This window comes from Larus michahellis, chromosome 8, assembly GCF_964199755.1.
Source record: "Larus michahellis chromosome 8, bLarMic1.1, whole genome shotgun sequence".
In the NCBI taxonomy this organism is placed as follows: domain Eukaryota; kingdom Metazoa; phylum Chordata; class Aves; order Charadriiformes; family Laridae; genus Larus; species Larus michahellis.
In genome coordinates, this window is record NC_133903.1 from 50,182,626 (window position 1) to 50,205,211 (window position 22,586).

Here is a 22,586-nt window from a genome sequence, read left to right on the forward strand (position 1 = left end):
AAATTAGACCAATAGCTATTGCCCTTTCTTATTTAAGAAGACTTAAGTAACACATCAAACTGAAGTAAGGTACATATTTTTTTAAATCCTAGATGCAGAATGGTTACCATGTTCCAGCTATAAAGTGCCTGTAGTCGACATAGAGTGCAATAATCCCACGCGTACTTGTTCACAGATGACCTTACATTTTGCTTGCTGCAGGCCAAATCCCCGCCAGTGGTGCAGCTGCCCGGTGCTACTCAAGCAACACAAGTGGGTTTATAAAGCTGGAGATTCAGAATGTGCTAAAACTTCCAGCTAGCATACGGTCAGCAGAACAAGCTTTATAAAGGTCTTTTTTTCAGCCCTGCCTCCACTCCTGCTTTTCTACCTGTAGGTTGTACTGAAGGAAACGGGCTTTGGCCAAGAACCTTTGTCCTTCTGCCGTAGGTCTCTTCCACCAGTGGGCTATCGAAAACCCAGCAGAGATCAAACCAGGATTGGTAATGGGAAATTATTTTGTCCAAAACCACGTTTTCTGATTTCTAAAGCTTTTGTTTTGTTGGGGTCTTAAACTTCCAGGTGGATGTGACAGTGTCTGCAGACATTTATAACAGCTTCAACAAAACGAGGCTCAGATTTAATAGGCATTATTTTCTGTATTTTATTTAAATTGGCTCGGAGTTAAATATGACAAGTATCACTGCTAGTTGTTATACTGCATCATAGACTATATTACTTCGGATAACAGCCCGGTTTGGTACAGCGTTGGGAATTGCATATTAACAAGTGTGTGAACTGGACTGTTTTCTGGTGTCTGTGAACAAGGGGATATGTGGATAGTTATGCGTATGCTCAGCGAAGTTATTTTCTGCAGACAACATATGATTTTTTTTTTTTTTGCAAGATGATGGTTAGGCTTTGCCCTTACTGCTCACGGGGAGCCTCTTTTGATCAACCAAGAACTAAGGCTCAAGAAGCTATTTCACAATTACAGATTATTTATGGCAAACTTGCACCTGTTATTCTGGTACTGAAGAGATCTTTAGTTGTTTTTCTGATGTTTACTCTCCTGATTTATTTAGAGATTGATCCTGTATCCTTTTCAGCCTTTGTTTTTCTAGGCTAATGCTTCTATTTTTATTTTGTTTGTTAGTGGATGTGATATTCAAGCAACTTGGTTTTCCTGAAAAACAAAATCTGTCTTATCCATAGTCAGTGAAACTAAAACACCCAAAAAAAGAAAAGAAAAAAGATTAAAGTAGGGTATGTTTTAAGCAATTGAGGGATTGTTGACTGACTTCTCAGCATCTTGTGGTCAATTTTGTCATGGTGACTGATACTGGAAGCCATAGACAATATTCACTTCAAATCTGCAAAACGTGCAGGTCAGAAGTCCAAGGGGGCAGCACCTTTTCATGTGCTGCTAACCGTTATTCTCTCTCATTGGGGTAAACCATCCCATAACATGCTGAAGACCTCAGCAGGAATGCAGCATTACATGAAGCGATACAAAACCAAAATCAGGGCCAGGCCTAAGTTATTTCAAGGCTAATTTCTATACAAAGCTTCAGTGGAGCGAAGAAGTCTTCTTCAACCTGATCTGCCAGTCTGAAATTGCTCAGACGGGGACTTGCTGTATGGCTTTCAGCAGATTTCATTTGATGAATGTCAGACTCGTTTTTGCCAAAGTTCATGGAGAAAGCCATGCCCAGCCCTTGTCTGCCCCCAGGGAAGCATCTAGAGCTGCCCATCTCCCAGAAGGATCGGTTTATTTCTGCTTCTGCTGTCTGATTCAAAACAACAGATGACAGAACAAAAAATTGTTTGTGGCAGTAATTTCTATTCGTGTAATTACTGCAGGGGAGATCTGCGTATAGGAAAGGAGGTATCCCAAGTAAAGACAGGAATTCAGACTCACCTTGCTGCCTTGCCTGTTGGGTTCAGAGGTTACTCAGCAAATCTTTTACTGTCCCTAGGGAAGCGCCTTCTGCGACGTCACTTAACCACAGCGGTGCGTAAGGAGACAAAGTGAGTTTTGTCCTGTAGGTCCTGGGTCTTGGAGAGGCGGCACTAAATGCCGTCTGCTTCCCGGCCTGCTCTGCTGCACCCACCGCCTGTCGCAGATGCATTGGAGAGGTGCCCTTTTGGGGATTGTACGGTGAGCTAAAAAGTCTAGAAAGATAACAAAAATATTTCTGTAGATATTCAGTGGTGATAGTTCTGCTTATGGAGTAAAAATCCCAGCAAGAAGCTTCTTTTTTGCCTCTCTTTGAGCCTATCTAGCTATTACGGTTACCTCTGTAGTTACACCCTAAAGACTCCCAAGGTAACGAGGCATATTCTAGACTAAATGTCATAAATGAAACCTAAAAAACTCCCCGGGTTTTCCTGATAGCTGTTTTGCTGTGGCTGTGTGTATTTTTTTGACATGGTAACATACCGAATACCTCCAGATTTACTGCCTCAAAGCTCAAGTGTTAGTCAATTCCAGCATTTTATCGTGACTGCAGTTTGTCTGTGTGTGTATAAACTGGCAAAACTTATTTTAGTGCTTGTGTGGGTTGTAGCAGGACATGGTTATTCCACCCTAAACATTAATGCAGGAGAATACGATAAGTAGAAGTATTCCTTTATATCTTCATAAAGCCTGAAAGAGTGTTGGCAGCATAATGTTAATGACATTAGGCTTCAATTTCAGACTCAGAGGGGCATCGAAAGCAGCATGTGCCGATAGTAGAGTTACGCTTTGCAGGGCTGAAGTGGTTTCCTTGTACCCATGTGTCTAAATTGGAGTATTTGAAAGTCACAGGTAATGTTCTTGGGGGAAAAGTGCTTTTAAATTTGTACAGATAACCTTTTTATTTCCACATGATCTTCTCAACTCCAGCCCTAAATCTGCGTCCTGTCTATTGCTGTGTTAGATGTTCAGGGTTTCTGGTGTAGCTCACGCAACACGAGAGATCCCTCGTTGCGTAGCGATGAGCTAAGGCTGCAGATCGGCAGCCTCTGCAGCTGCTCTCGTACGGGGGTGTTGGGGTGAAATGCGCCTTTGTCTTCCAACCAGTCAGTCCATATTGGGAAAAATGACCTCTCTGTTTTCATGTCCCTCCTCTCAAACGGTTTTCTGTTCTTCTGAGATTTTTGTAGCCTGAGCTTTAATTCAGGCAAGTACTTAAGTAGGTGCTCAAGTGCTGCGTCCCTGGTAACGTTTGAAATCCTTACTAAGTGTGCTGCTACTGGGGCAGCAGTGGGGACATTTGTGATTCTCACTACCTGATACTTGCAGTCAACAGGATGAATCCATTGCGGAAACCTGAAGTTTTCCTTCAGAAAGCCAATTTCAATGTAAGCAAAGCTCTTGCCACCTTCCATGAGAGCGGGTGTAAGCAGGGGAGTGGGCTGACAAAATAAGAGGTTTTTCTACATCCCTTTGGGGCTGAATGAGGTGAGATGGGAGTCGCGGTGGCTGCAGAGGCTGGGCCGGGCGCTGCACTCCCTGTCTCCGCCCATCGCCCTTGTGGAGCCTCGGACCTGCTTCAGTTCAAACCACCTACTCTGGAAGCACCTGTGCAGAAAAAAACACAAGTAATTTTGGTGTAAAACCAGCACAGGCAAGATCCAAAAAAAAGAGTATTTAAAAAAAGAAACAAAAACCAACCAAACAACATAGGCTGAAAATGCTGATTAGACAGGTGGTTGCTTATACGGTTAGTGATGGACGTTGTACTTTATTAATCTGTGAAGCCCAACCTTTGCAGCTTGTCCTGGTTGCACCAGCAACTGTCTGTATGTTTCATACACAGCACTAAAATGAACTTGTGTTTTCTGGTGACAGATTAAAGAAGTGACCAGATGCTCAATGAATTGTCTCTATGCATTTAAAACTTTAAAATAAGTAGGTAAAACACATTCTGGAAACATTTCGCTTGTATAACCACCTCCTGAGAAAGCTATTTGTGATTTTTTTTTTTTTTTCCCTACCTGTTCTTGGCACAGGCCTTTTTTTCTGTTAGAAGAGGTTTGACAGTTGCGTGAGATCACACTTGGATTTGTGCCCTGTGAGCTAAAAATGCAGAGTCACTGCTTGCGAGGACAAGACTTCGCCGGAAAAAATAGAAACATTGCCCTTGTGTTCACTGCTAATACTGCATCGAAAAGTGGAGCTTCGTCGAGCTTTAGCGTGCCTTAATATTCATATAGCTGTTCCTTGCTTTTAGATAGAGTGCTGCTTTAAAAAAACCCACAAAACAAAACAACCCAAAGCAACAAACAAACAGATTTAGTAATAATGGTTTAATGCCTGAGACATTCCTTTAAGATTAATAAACGACTGGCTGAGATGAGCCGATAGCCGGAATTGGTGCCTCTGGCTGTTCACTGCTGCTCCTCATTAATGCAAAGTTGAAATAATTAATGTTATTATCAAATGATGCTAAACAAATAGCCAAATGGCAGTTTTTGTGTGTGTTCGTTCTCACCCAAGGCGGAGATGGCAGCGAGTCTGCGCCTGGGAGAGGTGCCCGTGCGGCGCCCTGGGCTGCGCCCAAATCTCCTGCGTCCAGCCCGGCAGCTCAGGGTGCTGTTGGTACCACCCCGATTCAAACCCCATTTCCAGCTTCAAAATGTGGACGAAATGGCAGAAATCCCCCCTGTCGGTTGCCCAGGATGTGGCCCTTGGGATGGCTGCGCACAGAGACTCGTACTGCGTTTGAGGTGCCCTCATGTAAGGCAGGTATATGTGAGGCTTCATTCGTCTGTGGCTTTCAGGCAGGCTAATGCAGAAACACGCTTACAAAAAGCTGTGGTTAAGCTGTTGCAAAATGCAGCATTGATTATATCCTTTAATTAGCCTCAGGAGGCCTCCTGGCTGCTTCTGCACAGTCCAGTCCCCTCCTGCGCTGCTGAGGCTTCAAGTCCCATCCCTGGGTCTTGGGGACACCCACTCCGTGCTGGGAACCCGGGCGCCGTTAAGAACATGAGAAGGCCTGTGGATGTGAGTCTGCCATCAAGCTACCAAGGTGTGGCTGCTTCCTGCTTGAGCAAGCACTTGTAATTGAGGATGGCCTTGTTAGGGAGGCAATTAAAATATTTCAAATTGAGTACAAAGTTGTGATCAGGTGAAGTATAACGTAGACTCCTGAGTTTTGAAACAAACCCTGCTGTCAGGGGCTGCGTTGCTGACAGGGTCTCGAAGCAGGTGCCCCACGCCAGCCCCCTCTCTGATTTCGGGTTTCCTTGCTCTGGGGTTACGCAGACCCAGCTCACCACCAGCCCCATCTGCTTTTTGACATTCTTTCGCAGTAGGACATGGACTGTTACCACTTTTCTCCCCGAAGTCGTTTATCCTTAGCAGAGGTTTGCTTTTCTCTCCTTTCTCTGTGGTTTGGCAGGGGTTTGCACTGTGCGAGTCCCTGTTTGCTGCGAGGCCTGATGGAAAATCCTTCATTGGGTTTCTGCTTGGCTTACCTTGCCAGAGGGAGGCCATTGCTAGCCCACCTCCCTGGGCTAGTGCCATTTGGCTGCAGTGCTCTGCCTTTCTTTACCTGTCCCTGGTCAAGTGGAAGGTCCCTGTCCCCTCTCCTGTGTTGCCTCTTCTGCCTGTTTTGGTTGGGTAACAGACTATAAGAAAAACCAACAAACTCATCCTCTTTCAGACCTCTTTTGGTGCTTGCTTGCAACTGGGTGGCTACAGAAAAGTATTATTTTGTGTCGTTGTGTAGGGTAGTATGTCAGGGGTAGATGATTCGAGATAGCTGCTGTTGATCTGCCTGTTTGTTTTCGTTATCTGTTACCTCCTATCTGAGGCTAAACTGACACCTCCCAGAAGACCCTACGTGGGGGTGATGTTCCCATTCCAACTGGGGTTCTTGTGTCTGGTTTAAGCCCTGTTTTAGCAACTTGGTGCGTGAGGACTTGCGTTTGATGTGATGGTTTCGGATGTGTGTTGAAGGTCGCTTTATGCGAGGCTTTCAGCTGCCTCCTGCTCAGCCCCCTTGGCCCGAGGAGGATCCTGCCGTGTCATTGGATGGTAACACCGAGATAGCACCATACGCTGAGCCTAGAGATCGTTCGTCACTTGATTTCGCTGATCCTTTGATACCCTACTCTATACTTTTCCTAAAATGCTTTCCTAGTTCTGCATAGTATTTCTCTGCTGTATGTTATTATGTTCTTATTAGTTCAAACCAGCCTATGTAAACATACATACACACATCCTCTGTTTACACAGGGAAGTACAGCCTGTATTTACACCTCAGCAGTCCTCCCCTGAAGGATTGCGCATCTCTTCAGCTTATGTGCATTTTCATGTTTACTCCCTCTTTTGGCCCTTTGTCCCCAGCCCGTCCTCTTGACTAATTAGGGCTGATTTCTGTAATTTTGCTACCTTGTTCCTGAAGTACTGGGAAGGGCTGTTTTGTTCTTAGAATTGCCTTCAAGCTGACCTAATTCTTGCCAAAAGATACATTTTAGCACTCTTGCTAATTTTTAAGCGTTTGGAGTCAGGATTTCACAATTGGCTTAAGTCCCTGACAGGGGCACTCCTCCATTTTCCTCTTGGCTGCCTGTTCCCAGCTTTTCCAGCGGCTGCAGCGATGGCACAGCCGATGGTAATGGCTTATTTGCTTTTCACGAGGCAAGGAGTGTGTCAGATCAGTGTCCTCGCAGCCAGCGACGGGAGCCAGCGCAAGGGCAGTGGCAGGACCCGTGGTTCTGTGGTCTTAGTCCAGCTGGACTCAGCTGCACCCTAATCCCCACGCTCCCCGAAACAGCGCCAGGAGGTAAGCAGGGGCTACACTGAGTCGGGGGCTCAGTAGGCAATTTGGGGCATAACGTGTGCTATTATTTACTCTTAGTGCGTTACATTGCCCACCCGAAGTCTGTATGCGTACACCCTCCATTGGGTGCCTGCCTGTCCAGTAATCCGTATCAAGCCCTTCATGTAAGGGATTGCTCAGAGTTGTCCGAGTGATGCCATGCTTTGGGGGCTGTAGGGTGGTAGATTTGGGCCACGCGGACGTCTCGGGAGGCAGAAGCGTGTGTGAGCTTAAGCTTTTTTGTCTGCTGTAGCCTGAGGTGAGTCAAAGCCTCTGAGTGAGTGGTTTGGGTGGGTGTGTGTGGGACACCGTGTCTGGGACACACCACACGTGTCAGATCACGGGACAGGCTGTGAGCGAGCCCGTGTGCCACACCATGTATGGGACCCGGCACAGCGAGCGCCCAGCCTGCCTGCAGGCTTTACCTGTTACCCAGGATGATCAATACTAGCATTTTTAGCTGTTATCCCTTTGATTTCTGCTATGAAGAAGTTGCACTGATTGATATTTACCCTTTCCAGAAAGTAAATATGTGTCTGAAAGAAGTGTGAACGATTCTCCTATTTCTGCGTGGACTGTTAGCGTTCTGTCAGCTTTTCCATCGTAGCTCCAGAGTGCTTCCCCCGTCTCTCGTGCTTGAATGCAGCCTCCAAAAAATGTGTTAACTGGATTCGTTTGTTTGGGATGTTCTTTTTGCATTTTTGCTTCCTGCTACGCAGCAGTTTCACAGTGGTAAGTGAATGGGACACAGTAGGTTCACTCTGTACCTTTCAGCAGAGGAGACAGCCTGAGAGATTTATTTGTTTTCAGCCTCTTCTGCTACAGGACCATTTTCTTCTTCCCAAAACTTCAGGTTTTTATTTGTCGTTAAATAAATGCTCCTCATTTCTCCAGCAGCCGTCTTACTTGAACCATAAGTACTGTGTTTAACGTAGCCATAGCACTGTAATAACTGCCTGCGCTTGCCAGGCAAAAGAAGGGGTTTCTGCAAAGATAACCGCTTGGCGTGAGTAGGAGAGAACATGTACCAATAATGCAGATGTTGTGGTTTGCGTATGGGGTAGGATGATCCGCAGACATGTGCTGTCCTTCTACCACCAGCTGCGGAAATGGGTGCTGGCCCCTTCTGCTAGATTTTCTCCTTACCCAGCTGCTTTTGCTTTGTCGTCCTTGGGGTGTATGTGTCTCAGGAGGATGCATTTTGTGCCTGAGTGTCCTTAATTTAATGTTTAGGGGGAACTGTTCTGTTCTTTCCTGGCTTTGCTCACTGCAGCAATTTGTCAGAAAAGCATGAATCTTTGTAAATTGTTTATGGAACTTTTCCTTCCCTGTATAAAAAAAAAAAAACAAAAACAAAAAAAACAAAACCCAAAAAATCCCCAACCAACAACAAACTATTACAATAAACATGCTAGGAGCTGTAATAAGAGGACTTTGTTATCTCTCAGAAGGTGTGGCCTGATGCTGTAAGTGGAGCTGTCAGTGGGGCTGTCTGGAGAGATGGAGTCAGCTCTCTGGTGAGCAGTTCCATGGTCTGGGATGTGTCGGTGTATGTGTTAGCCACTTCCCTGAAGAAATTCACACCCTGGTGTTTGATGGGATCACTGGAGAAAAGAACAAGGACAGCTAAAACCAACATGAAGCTGGCAAACAAGAATTCAGGTAGTGGGACCATACCCAGGGATGTGGCTCTTGAGTCAGAGAAACCTGCTTTGCAGCCTGGAAATACAAAAACTGTCTGGTTGTGTCAGGAGACCTTGCTTCCAGGGATTAATTACTGCTTTTTAATTACTGCTTTTCCCCTACAACTCGTTCTTGCTAATCTTCTGTATTTAGGTTTGCATTGATGGTTAATCAAATTTCAGAGCAGGTGACTACAGAGCAGCAGGTGATCTCCATCTGCCAGGTAGGGCTGGGCTTGCACTGGCCAAGCTGAAAAGGGCACCGCCAACTATTTATCCTGGCAGTAGGTAGCCTTCTTGGGTTTGCGTGACAGCACAGGTAAGAAGCTTGAGAATCAAGTCCCTTTCTCTAATAAATCAAGTCCCTTTCTCTAATAGCCCTTGTCACCATCTAGGAAGGCAGCAGGCAGGACACATCTAGTTTGTAGCTGCTCTCTGTCTGCCCCAGCCCTGTTTTCGGTAGCAAAGCTGAGCTCAGGGGACAGGGGATATTTTAAAAGTCAGTAGCCAGGACTCCCTTTCCTTCAGGGCTGCTTATCTTTTCAAACTCTTCAGATACATTTATTTCTCAGTAATTTCAATGGAATAATTGTGAAAAATTTACAGTTTTAGTAATAGCTTAAAGGAGGCTCTTCCATCACTGCAGAACAACCATGGCTTTCACCAAAAACCACCTTCCTCTGAAATGCTAGATGGCTCAGCCCGGGTGTTGCTTCTAAATTGGCGTTAGCAGCTGGAGAAATGCTGTGCAGATTCTGCAGGTTCCTCTCCTCTGTTGCAGACTGTTTCCTTAGTCTGTTGTTACATTAATTACTGACCATATCTACAATGCCCAGTTCCTGCAACGCCAGAATTGTTATTAATCTTCCCTTAAGAGCGCTCTGGTGGGAAGCATGTACAAACCTGAACGCATCCCAGGCGCAGGGGAGCCCTTGCTGGGGTTTGGAGCATTGCTCTCCTACTGGCTACGGACCAGTCAGATGCTAGCGCACACGTTTATCTAAATGATAATTGTGATGCTAATAAAACCCCAAAGGAAAAACTGAGATGCGAAACTTCTTATGTTGCGGGGTGGGTCTTTTGTCCCTCAGAGCTGTCAAACTTAGCAAGGAATATATCAAAGGAAAGTAAAAGTAAAGTGGTTTTGTTTAAAATGATCACAAACAGGTAAAGTAAGCTCTCTTCAGCAAGCAGTGTAGCAGAACAGTCCCTTAATAAATCTTAAAAAATGAAGTTTACATTTATTGGCCTTAAACTTCCATATGAATCAAATATACTTTCAAAATCTAAATGGTGTGGTTACTCTCCTTAGGGAGGAATGTGGGCATCCTGAGAAATGCAAGGAGTCAGCCATATTTTAAAGGTGAGCGTGTGTTTAGCAGAGCAGTGTAATGAATCTGTTTTGAAAGGTATTATTTGTTGGGAAAGGACTTCTTGGATCTTCACGCTTCTCGCATAAATGAAGAGAATCAGTCTTTGGCATCCTTGAAAATTTGGTAAAGGATCAGTTACAGTTTTGCTTAATACGGTGTTGATGTCTAATCGCTCTTCTGACTACGTTACTGTTAAGTGAACGGGGTCTGCTGGACAAACCCTTGCTTTAGATTCCAGCTTGTCCCAGAACGGCTCCTCTTGAGCACACGTGTGTCCGCTCTGGTTGTCTGTCCCAACTGTCTTCTCCAAGCAGGAGAGGTGAGAGGAGGGGATTCTTCTTTCAAAAGAACATTTTAGCATAAGTGCTCCGCTATTGCAGTTATTTATACTGACTGGCTACCTGGAAGCAGGAATATAAAAGATTGGGTAACAGTATATACCATTACATGGTATTTTATAGCAACTGGTATTCAGCTTTATAAATGAACTGTTCTCTTCTATGGCGGAAAAAGGTTTTTTATAGTTGGCAGGCTGCTTGTAATATTCTCAGGATTATTAAAGTAAGCTGTAGTTGTCGTATAATACACACTATAATGGTGAGTGGTTTTACAGTAATATGTCTTGGGGGAGGATGTTATTTCAGAATGTGTATTCGCATATGGATGGAGTTTGAGTCTTTTCACCCCGATCAGAATGGCATTCACAGAAAAGGCCCCTGGACCATCATCCCAGCGAGTTCCTTATGAGTAATAAAGCAGCAAGAAAAGAAAATTTCATAAAATTCAGCGGGGATTTTTCAAAAAAACCCAAAAAGCACATTATTTTTTTTTTTTTTCCTCGCACCTCCTTACTTTACATCTATAAACTGAAGTTGTTCTTGTCTAAATTAGTTATTTAGGCTTCCTGCTAAGCATCTCACCTTGGAGGTGAGAAAATGGGAAAGCGGCGAGGCTGAAAGATGTGTGCGGTGAGGATGAGCGAGGTTGCGCGGCTGTCGGAGCTGCGGAAGGGCCAGGCCACTTTTCCGATGGGTGTTTGGGGGCTGGCGAGCAGTAAGGCGTATGTGGCCCAGGCACAGCTGTATGTGAACCGCTGCTGCCGGAAAACACGTTTCGAGAAAGACATTTGCATATCGGAGGGATTTCTCAAAAAAAGAGCTGTGGGAACGTCTGGGGAAATTCAGATTGAACTGTTATATTTGCATTAATTAATTAGGCAGCAGCCGCAAGGAGCGTAAGCGCTGTACCTACTGGTATTCAAAAAATGTAAAAAAGACTTTGGATAAACGTAGCGAGGAAGATGTTTGTCTGCTTTGTCAGACTGATTTAACAGATATGCTGTTGATCTGGTGTTAAAAAGCAAATAAATACCTCAGGGCAAGATGCACTGAGAGCACTGGATTAGATGAGGAAGAAAATTTAGAGCTGGAAAGCGAGCAAAGTGGTCAATAGGGGAAGGCAGGTGGCCGTGGACAGGATCTCGGGGACAGCGGCGAAGCTGTAACCTCTGGAACTATTAGATGTTATGAATTATTCATCTCACCTTTGACCTTCCTGAAAGGATAATTTGTGCGTGTTGGTGCAATTATTAAAAACAAACAAACGAACAAAAGCCCTGATAAACATACTGCTGATATGTGGCGTAGAGGGATCTTGAAATAATCTTTATCCAGGGATTAAGAGTTTCTGATCTACCACTGACCTGTTTTCAGAGTATTACAAGTCATTGCACTTGCAAAAACAAGATGAAAATGCTGTCAAACAAGAGGAAAGCAGATTTACAGCAGCATAAGTAACCAAGGTAGGCTGCACTGATGAGAAAACTTCAAACTAAAAATCGGGCTTGATGAAACCTCCTTTTCCTAGGCGAGAACCCAAAGCGTGCTTGGGAATCTGTGTGCAGAAACAGCGTCTGCGCCTTTTAAGCCATGTGTGAAAACGTTTATTTTCATTAGAAGTGAAAAATGCAGACCTCCAGATGCCCTCCATGAATTTTTTTTTTTTTTCCCCCCGAAGAAGGAGGAGCCTGGGTGAGATGGAGACACAAACCCTGCTGTAGGCCTTAAGACTAAATTCGTGCTGTTATTTAAGGGCAGAATAAACATGAGGAAGGAGAGACTTGTGCTGGCACCACCTACTTTGTGAACGACAAAAAGTTGTGCATCTCCAGGACTGGGGCCATCTGAGATATTTCATCACTACTAAATTCATATGGGGAAAAAAAAAATTGATTACAGCAAATTAAGTGCCAGAAAGTGATTTTTATTCCATTGCCTGACACTAATATGTGGTTTTGATTATTTGTTTTGGCCTTTTTTAAGTTTTTTGCATGGAGGAATAGAGTTCATCTTGGTTCGAAACGCCTGACATCTTTATCAAATGACAAATAACACGGACTTTGGCTAGAAGTTCAGTATTTCGTAATTCTGTCTGCAAGAACATTTTCCGTGGTAGATAAAAGTGAGACACCAAAGCAATAAATTCATGCTTGTCTTTGGAGTAAAATAATAATTACTTGGGTAATAGAATCTCTTTTATATATATATACACAGTCAGGGGCCTCTACCTATAAATGTTGACTGAAGTCTCGAATCCTGACATCGTTCCCCTTGAATATCCATGCTGGAGCGAGCAGGACCTTGCCTTAACGTGGGCTGATAAAAGCAGCCGTTATAAACTGTGAAAGGTTTGGAAAGGGGTGATTAAACCCGCACGGGCAGGGCTGCACTCTGGCCTTACAGCCGGCTTGAAATTACTGTCGGATGAGCTTAGCTTCCAAAAATGCTCCAGAGCTTTGGTCATGGAGAAAGCAGAGGATGCAGCTGCTGATGCTGGGGCTGCCGGAGCCTGGCTCGACTGGTGTGTGTGTGTGTTGGGGGGGGTCAGGGTCTCGCTGAGGGAGCACTTCACCCAGTCTGCTCCGTCTCTTCCTTGGATCCCACTGGGGATACGGCATGTCCCTCCAATGAACTGAGTTGGGGAAATCTGGGCTCTTGTATTCTCATGAATAAACAGTTTTAAACATTTTTAGACTCGTACAGGTATAGGCACACCTTTTATCTGTCGGAGGGGAGAGGACTGGTTTGAAAAGGTCCTCGTCTATGACTCTGTGCGGCTGCATTCTTCCGTTTTGCTGGTATGTCTGTATCCAGGGCCCTGCTTGCTTCGCTTCATTTGGGCAGGCTTTTAATAGTAATCAGGAGGGGAGATTAAAGTGCCACCAGACAGCGTGCTGAGAAAGTGCAGCAGATCATGGGTATTGAGTGGTCACCCATTTTTATTTACACTAGTACAATTTTATGCATTTTTCACAACAGCTTGGCAGCTACACCAACCCCATTTTTTGTAATCACAAGCATGAAGACGTCATGGTGAAAGACAGCACCATTTCCACCCAGATTTACTCATCTGACAAGAGATTCTTGTCTAGTATGTGAAACTGTAGAAGCCCACAGCTGGCAACTATAAATTCCTGCCGTAATTGGTTATGTCAGACATGTAGCGCAGGGTGGTGGCTCTGCGGGGAGGGAACCTGAGACAGGATGCCAAAAGGAGCGTTTCCGTACAGCGCTGGCAGGCAGGAAGGCATTTGTGTATTTGGCATGGGAAAGGGACCCCAGGGGTCCATCAGCCCTGGGGTCTCCGCAGGGAATAGGACACCCCCGGGTGTAATGCAGAAGTGGGTTCCCCAGGTGAGTAGTCCCTGGGTGGTCGCTTGCAGCAAGAGCCCGTAAAGGGCTACAACAAGGGAATGAGGCTTTTGTTCTTGTTTGGCCTATTACGGGCTTAAAAGTTTTTTGTTAATTTACTGTCCAAAACTTAACTGAAACAGTCATCGGTTGGATAGCGTGACTGACTTCTCATCTCAGAATTGTCCAAATGTGATAGTTTTAACTCGCAATGGATTCTTACTGAACCGTAGTTTCCTTTTGCTGTGTAACTTGTGCTGGGATGATCGGTTTGCTGTTCTTCTGTAGGCATTCACTATCAGTTGTGACTGCTAATTTCAGACATTTTGAGAGTTTCTTGGATCTTTTTTCCTCTTCCTCCTATTCCCTCCTTCTCCTTCCCATCTATTTCTGCATTATCACTTGCAGCCATGGTTTTGCCAAGGGGGGCTGTAGTAAACACAGAAGCCTCCCCTCCTCCTGCCCCTATTGGCACCGACCTGGGCCAGGCACGTGGTTAGTAATCCCGCTCCTCTTTTCCGAGACGGGAAGGAGGGTGCATCTCTCTCCACGTGCAAAATGTTCTGTATGCCTCTGTGACAAATAAAGGAGCTAGCAGTAAGGTCTTCTGCTATTGATTTAATAATCTCTCCAAAGAAGTACAGCAAAGCCTTGGCGGGTGGGGGGGAGGTTACCGATAGTTTGTGGTATTAAGTTCTTGAAACATAAAATGAGGACGGGGCTCTGCCTTGAGCGGAAGCGTTCAGTGCAGAGGGTCTGCAGCGTTTGAGGCGGCGGGGGGAAAAGCTTTATTTTGCTGGCACCAAAGGTTGCAGAGCTGCTTCGTGAGCGCTGCTCTATCTGACAGGGCAACCCTGGCTTCAGCTGGTGCTTTTTCCCATCCAAACAATGATCAGAAAATACTTTAGATAACTTGAACCATTAAAAGGCAGCTGATCTAGAAGAAACCTGTGATTCTGTGACATACGGTTTAGAGTAGCCAGGAAATTAATCAAACTTACAGAACCACTGGCATTTTGTCTTTTGAACCTTCTCATAATTCCTCTGAGTTCTGCTAGGAAATGGGAGGGGCAAATCCTAGTGTAGCTAAACTGAGAGAAGACTCTGGATTTTACCCTGCAGCTGAATTGCAAGTGGTAGGCATTGTGTTAAAAGAAGAATTGCCAGGCAGACTTGTATTTCTGCCTGGCGTTTCTTGTAAGCAAGGACTTCTGTTGCTGGGCACCCCCGGTACTGGAGAAAGGCTGCACGCTGCTGGGGCCGCTTTCCCCTGGCCTTCCAGAGCCCTGTCTGTCCTTCTGCTTGCCGTGCTTCCTAGCAGTGAAGGAAGAGTCACTTTATCAGGTTTTACAAGTGCGTTAAACCCCATATCTGGGCTTTGCCGGGTGTTGGCGTCAGCAAAGACTGAACGCTGCCCTAGAGCATTGCCAAAAGGCACAGAGGGAACAGGAGAGGGGAGCGCGGCTGTGTTCCTGCTGCTCCAAATACTTGGGAGATGCCCACAGCGGTCCAAGGACGCGCATGCTGCAGAAGGTGGTCGCTCCGTCACAGGCAGTGAAAGCCCATGTCTTCCTCGCATCAGCGACGAGGGGGAGTTTGGCAGTGGGGCCGATGGCGGAGGTGATGTGAGCTGCATCAGCGCTTCTGCGGTGCAGCGACTCATGCTCCGTCAGCCTGCTTATTTTGCAGCAATGTCCTCTGAAACATCAGCTCTTGCATTTCTCAAACGGAGGAATAGATGCTCTTGTGTCTCCGATGCACCGGGTTTATTTTCGTAACACATCTATAAGTTGAAATTTTTTTTCTGCTGTTTAAGAAATACCATCAAAATAGGCCTATTGCAAGAAATCATCTCCCTATTCACAGTAGATTTATGGCTGCTGGCCAACACTGTCCTAATAGTGTCTCCTGTTCAAAGTTGGTATTTATGTCCAAAAAAGTGCTTTAAATGCAAGTAAAGTAAGTACCATGTTAATATAAACATTAGTGACAATACTTGCTCTAAAGTTCGTTAACATTCAAGAGAAGCTTCTGAGAACGTGGCAGAGGAAGGACTGCATCATAGCTCCATGTCGCCTGTTTTTTGTTTGGGAAATGTGTGCTTTAAACACACAGCAGTTGAAGTCCAGCTAGGGAGAACTTGTAAAATCATGCTAATCTATGAGAGCAAATGTAAAACTTACTGAAGCTATTCTTTGTGTTGTCCAGGCGAAATGTTTAAACACACAAGAATTAAATGTGCAGTTCTGGGTTGGAGCTTGCGTGGCCCAGAACAGTTCGCATAAGTTTTGGTTACTACAGAACCAATAAAACCTTCTTCTCTAAAACTCTTAAGAATAGGCACTGGCCTTATTTTTGCAAATTATTCTTCCTAAAGGTTAGAAAAAAATAATCTACTTACTGCTGCAAGTACTGGGGTCTCTTCGTCAGCCGTTACCTTGTTCAATTTGGTATCTAAGCAGTTCCCCAGGTGCATGTAAGGTTTATTTGCCTGCCGTCGTGGTGGGGTTTGTTGCACGCGTATTTCACGTGTGAACAATTCCTTCCTGCAGACAAAAAGCTTTTGCAGAGAACAACCACGAGCAGCTCCTTGCTCAAGATACCGGCCTCAATTCTTTATCCCATTCTCAACATAATTATAGCCCCAAAATTGCAAAGTAGGAGTGGGAGATCATACAAATGTTTGTAGGACTAAGAGAGGACAGTTAAATACGTTGTCCGTACCGTGGTGCGAAATGCTAGGGAAGCCTCTGTGGGTTTTTTTTAACTGGAATATTTTCATTTTAGGAGCAAGTCCCTGTTCCTGTTTATCACCCGACTCCTAGCCAGACTCGGCTAGCAACACAGCTGACAGAAGAGGAACAGATCAGAATAGCGCAGAGGATAGGCCTTATTCAGCATCTACCTAAGGGAGTCTATGATCCTGGACGAGACGGCTCCGAGAAGAAGATCAGAGAGTAAGTTACAGAAACCGAACTGAACTAATGTGGTTGTTGCGTTGGTTTATAATATTGCCCTGGGAAACCTGATCTTGTCCTGCTGTCTTTGCCTTATTTTCAGGAACTGTAATATAATGTAGCTTTCTGAAAAAAAAAATGACCATGCAGAAGGCGCTTTCCTGTTACAGGTGAAACTTACTTTCCTGACCCATGTAATTCATGCCCTTAACAGCTTTTTTTCCCCTCTTTATCCTCTCTTCCCAGGGAAATAATTTCATGTTACTTCCTCACCTTTATGGCTCCCTTTTACCATTTCTAATTTCACGCGCTGAGCTGCCCCCACCATGGCTATAGGCGGCTTCCTGCCCTCGCTAACGGTGTAACCATGGGCACACAGACCACAAAGGAAACACCAAAAACAAATCTAGTGCTTGGTGGAGCCAGCGCTGAGAGCGCTAAGAACTGCTCACGTTATCTATGAGTACTAAAGTTTGTTGTACTCGAACACATCCAGGAGTAGATATTGCACTACTTCTCGTTTCCACTGTGGTTAACAGCAGCTGAAATATTTTTATCTTTTTTTTTTTCTTCCTCCCCAGATGTGTCATTTGTATGATGGACTTTGTTTACGGGGACCCTATCCGATTTCTGCCGTGCATGCACATTTACCACCTGGACTGTATAGATGACTGGTTGATGAGATCCTTTACCTGTCCATCCTGCATGGAGCCAGTGGATGCAGCACTGCTTTCATCGTATGAGACTAACTGAGCCAGGGTTTCTCCACTGAACCTTCCAGGAGACCATCCACTCTAATGGGTTTGATCCTTTTGTCATTCAGCCCAAAGAGCCAGGAATTAGGAATTAAAATCGTGCACAAAGTATACATTTCCTAATAAATAAATAAAAAAATATTCCTGAATGGCTGCAAATATCGGAAAAACCATAGTATTTTAGAGACTATAGAAAAAGTAGGTTGTTATTTTTAATGTAAAGCCTTGACCCACCATTGTCTTTTAATGTTTGTTCTTACACCCATATATAGGAATTGTGTAAAGTGTTACAGCGACTGTAAATGTTTAAACTGCGTGTATCCAATTTTATTAGCAGCAAGATAAGAGTATTTTTTTCCTAAATAAAGTAACCAGTTTTGTTCTGATTCTTTTCACAAGTCCTGGCATTTGGGTCAAGGCTTTATTGAAATCTACATTTTATAACACTGGCACAAAGAAATAGTTTTAAGCTTGTTTGCACAGTTCTTTTTCTTTTTTTTTTTTTTTTCTCCACTGGAGATGGAATTCATTGCCTTAGGTCTTTTTAATAGTGTATTGTTATTGTTGGGCTGGCTCTATGCTTGAAAACCAGTTTATTTATAACCTGTTAAAAGTGCTATATTTTGTTTGCAGTTAGGAATATGCAGACTTCAAAGTGATCTGCTAGCCTGTAAGCAAACTGAGATGCATTATCCCTTTTCTACAAGTGATGTGGAACATGAAGATACGAAACAAGTCCTACAACGAAATTATGGTTTTGTGGTTTTTATAACTTCGGTTTTGATGAAACAACAGTCCTTAAACTTCGTCACCTTTAACTTGACCAGGTTAAAAGTGGGCCAGAGGGACAATAAATAGTCAAGCTGCCATGACTGAAACAAAAATTATTTGGAACTAATGTAGTGTTAGCATTGATCACTTATTCTACTTCTTGCTCCCTAAAAATGGTTGTCTCTGATCATAGTAAATGGATACTGCATCTCTCGTTCTTGTAGTTCTTAGGTTATCAGAAGTTAAGAATAAACATACTGTATCTCAGTCTCCTGTATTAAATCTATCTGTTAAGCCCTGCTGGCCGACGCATCAGTCCACCAAGCAGATACGAAATCAGATATGAGAAAAATATATTTTGTTCTGCACGTAAAGGCAAAATTCCTATAAATACAGACTGTCGGACTAGCAGTTGAGGGGGGAAACAGTCCTGCTATAGCCAGAATGACGCAATTAGCTAATTTCTGTAGCAAACAGTATGTGCTTGTTAAGAGATGGTCTAGCAAAAATTGTAGCTGTAAAGACCTTTTATCCACTTGGCATGTTTTTGTTTGGGGTTTTGGTTTTTTTTTTTTCCTTCCCTCCTTAATGTACCCTACTGTGACTTTTATACATTCGACGCAACGCCGATACATTGAGAAGTCCTGGTGTTGCAAAATGAGATGTAATCTCAAGTTAACCACAACAAATCAGGGACTGTTCTTGGTTGTTTTTCATATACAGTTTGAGTACTTGGTACCACAAGTTGTGTTTAAAGACCCAAGTACTTTGAAGACTTAGTCTCCTTACAATATAGAAGAATTGTGCACGCTATGGATAATTTTTTTTTGAAGGGTTGGTCAGCAAAATGTAGAATCACTATGTTGGTTTATTTATTATTCCTGCAGCTGCCAGCAACCTGCTCTCTTAGAGAAGAACTCCAAGTAGCAGTCAGAAGGAACTGAAAGCAGTAGCCAGTTGTAGAGATTCACTCAAATTGCTACACACTTATCTGGACACAATTTCCTGCCGAATTCATACATACCTAATCAACATGGATCAAAATCTGGGAAGAAAGACCAGAGAGACCTGAAGTTGTGCAATATCACTGTTCCTTTTCATCATTCCACGTGTGTTCCTTTATGTCCTCCGTTTTGTCTGTTTGGTTTGGGGGTTTGGTTTCTTTTTTTTTTTCTTTAAAAAAAAAACCCAACAAACACTGTCCACATTAATTATTCATTTCTTTATCTTGTTAAAACTGGCAAATGAACAATTTGAAAAAACAGCATTATCATGTTGGTATTAGTCTTTATTTATTACAGGACTCGGTTAAGAAAGATGCGGAAGAAACATGAAGTGACCAGCTCCTGAGCTGAATGCTTTTCTAGGCACTTTGTGTAGTTGAACTTATAACGCTGATATACTTAACGGGCTAAGGGGAAAAACTACTTTTTAAAATACTTGTTAAATAGCAAAAAGGTGTGAAGGGCTAAAACTAGAGTTGATGACACAAAAACATTCCAAAAAGTTCAAATTTTAGCTTAAAGACAAGTGTGTAAATGTAACAAATAAATCAAATGATTTTTCACATTTTTAGGTGCAATGCTGTTCTGGATGATTTCTAATTCAAAAAAGTAATTGATCTGAGTTTAACACAAAATAATGTGTAACCTGAATTTTAGCTACAGTTTGGAAACCAGATCTATGTCTTAATTCCGCCATCTGTAAGATGAAGATAATATTTACCTCCTGGCTCAGAGGTGTCTAATAAATGACTTACGCTTCGACCCTAGCAGATGGTGGTGCGTTTACAGCACGGCTGTTTCCTAACCAGGGGCTGCGGCAGCTCCGTGAGGGGAAGGGGCTGGCTCTTACCTGGACCTGTTCAACCAAGCCCTTCCTAGGCCAGGGCTGGGTGTTGCAGGGGGCACAGGCCCATAGTAAAATGTCTGCAAAGCTATTTAAAGAAAAGAAAAAATACTCTTAGAGCTACCGTGTGTAAATAACCAAGTTTGTAGGTGAAGCACCAGTCATCAAACAATGTTGCTTTAAAGCGTTTTGCAGGGACGGTGCAGTACGATGAAAAGGGTCAGTGCAGCAGCGCTGGTTGTACTTTAGAGCCGCAACCGGCAAAACAGCCCTGGCACAGACCCCGAAATAGCTGAGCGGATCGTCAGGCTGGAGCCGCTGCAATTTCAGGCGAGAAGGCAGGAGACGTGGATGGAGTTTGAAAGTCCACACCACAGCCCCTGGTAGCAACCTGCTGTCCAAAGAGCTGCCACAGAGCCGGAGCAGGTGGGAAGCGAGGGCATCGCCAACACCCAGGATGTTTGCACAGCAAGGGCAGGGTTACGTTACATTTGCAGACTATAGTAGGAAATGGATTTCGTCTCATACAACAGAAGGAAACCAAATTCCCACAAATTTGAGGCAAAAGAGATGCAATGACAAGCAATGAATACTCAATTTTATAAAGCCCTTTATGCTTAAAAATTCTTGCATGCTACTGGAATTACCACTTTAATCATGTTACCTCTAAGGATGATAATCCTTATTACTTGTTGCCAGTTCATTATGGAAATCTGGGAGAGAATCATAGAATTTGTGTATATATCTATAAAAAAAAAAAAAAAGCCCAGAGAATTTCTTTGTGAGGAGCTAGTGTTGCAGAAGGGCTTTAACCACAAGGTTTTAAAAGTTCCTGCTGTCTTGCAGCATCCCGGGGCTGAAAGCAGTTACGTGTTTGGAAGGCTGACAGTGCTCTCTGCGCCGTGGTAGAAGCGTACATTTCGAGGCTGAGGGATTATGAAATACCTGAACTTACTTAAGTCGCCACAGTTCTGGGCCTTCGACATTTCCTGTCCTTGTGCAATCGTAATAAAGATGAAAATTCTTCTGAGCCCGCCCATCAGTTAAGTAAATACCGAGATGGCTGAAACCAAACATACAAGGCCTCTCGTCAGTTAAATCCTGGATTAATACGGCCTTAGAACCCAAGCGGATGCGAGCTGATTACAGACAGCGTTTATTACAGACACCACGTTTTTATTAAAAACATACGTGCTAGTTGATAACCTATAAAAACACACGAATAAAATCTGTTCAGAAGAACCCTTCTTGACTTAATAGCCAGAATAAAAAATTAGCTTCAAGGATTAACTTTTCCTTTTATATAGCGTTTAACTTTGAAGAATATAATTTATGCTAAGCATCCTTTGCAGATTATCTTGCATTTCAACCTGGTCTGGGATAAGAGTTAGGGGCTTTGGAATTCTTGGTCTGAAATGCGAAGTTAATGCATTTTGATAAAAAGACCAGTCTAAACATACTCTGCAAAAGCATCTTTTTGATTTAAGCAGAAAAAATAACTATATTTGCAGGCTGGCACCTGATTTCTTACAATATCCGCTCTGCCCTGACACCTAGCTCAGTAAAAGCTGCAAAGGGGAATCTATAATGACAAGAATAGCTGTGAAACTGCCTGTACGTGTTTGTAGCAGCCCAAAGGTATGTTCTTACTCAGCAAGAGGGGCCCAGCCATGCTACAGACAACCAGAACGCTCCCAAATCTCCGCTCCCCTCTCAGCTGGAAACCCAAGTAGCAGTAACTTCATAAGCCTATTCTTTGCAGCACCAATCCCTAGAAAATATTTGTCTTTAGTTTAAAGAAGGCATTCCAACAACAACTCTGTGCACAACGGTAAAGGTTCAATCCCCTGCACGCGTTACGTACACCGCCACGTCTGCCGGCCGCACCAGGCCCTGCTCGCCCTCGCCAGAGGCACTCGTGCCAGGGTTCTCCCCGCAGAAAGGCAAACATCCACCTTTTCAGCATCCTTTTCCCTATCCTTCTGGCACATCAGTGGCCGCTGCCTGTCGAATCAAGCGTTCCCGCTGGGTAAGCAGGCTGAGGGGGAGAGACAAGGCAGAAATTCAAGGGGAATCGTTCCCGGACTGTTCTCTGCGCAGGAGGGAGCCGATCCCGGGCGCTGCCCCCCCCGACACCGGGCTCGGCTCTGCCGGGGCAAAGCCTGTGTGATGCCCTTGAGCTCTCCAGCACAGCACAAAACTGCTTTTTGGTGAGGTTACTCACTGAAGGGCTCTTGCCAGATTGCCCATTTGTTGGGGATTTCTCCTTGTGGAAGGCCATGTACTGCACATTCTGCTTCATTTATGGTCCCACAGCAAACCATTAGTAAAGGCCTTTACCTCCCCGCATTTTCCTCAGCGATCATCTGAAAAGGTGTTAAAGCTTTTGCTTTATGTATCTCACTTTTTTTTTTTTTAAGTGCTGAATTTAATAGTTCAAAGGGTTCTGGTAACTTCTCAAAAAGCTTTGGCTACAGAGCCTGCTACTGCTGCGTGTGAGTATACGTATGCGTACTTTTTGTGTATATGTATACTTTTTTATATATAAATGCGTGCGTCACAGATCATCCGCTTTGAGTGGACATACAGCAAAGGCAGTACACGTGAGCTTCCTGCGGTTCTTTAGAAATACCAAGAATTATTTGCCTGAGGGATGAGCCCAGTATCACGGAACAGGAACCTGACCCCGGACCCAGGTATCCATGAGCCGCAAG

General features: G+C 44.1%; 1 protein-coding gene across 1 annotated transcript in view; it reads left to right on the forward strand.

The window, feature by feature from the left end:
- RNF11 (ring finger protein 11) overlaps positions 1-19,795 on the forward strand; it is a 33,686-nt gene extending 13,891 nt beyond the window's left edge. Inside the window, exons 2-3 of the mRNA XM_074596374.1 lie at positions 16,329-16,498; positions 17,080-19,795. Coding sequence (XP_074452475.1) covers positions 16,329-16,498; positions 17,080-17,251 — 342 coding nt within the window. The 3' untranslated portion in view covers positions 17,252-19,795. The remainder of the gene's footprint in view (positions 1-16,328; positions 16,499-17,079) is intronic.
- The last annotated feature ends 2,791 nt before the right edge of the window (positions 19,796-22,586 follow it).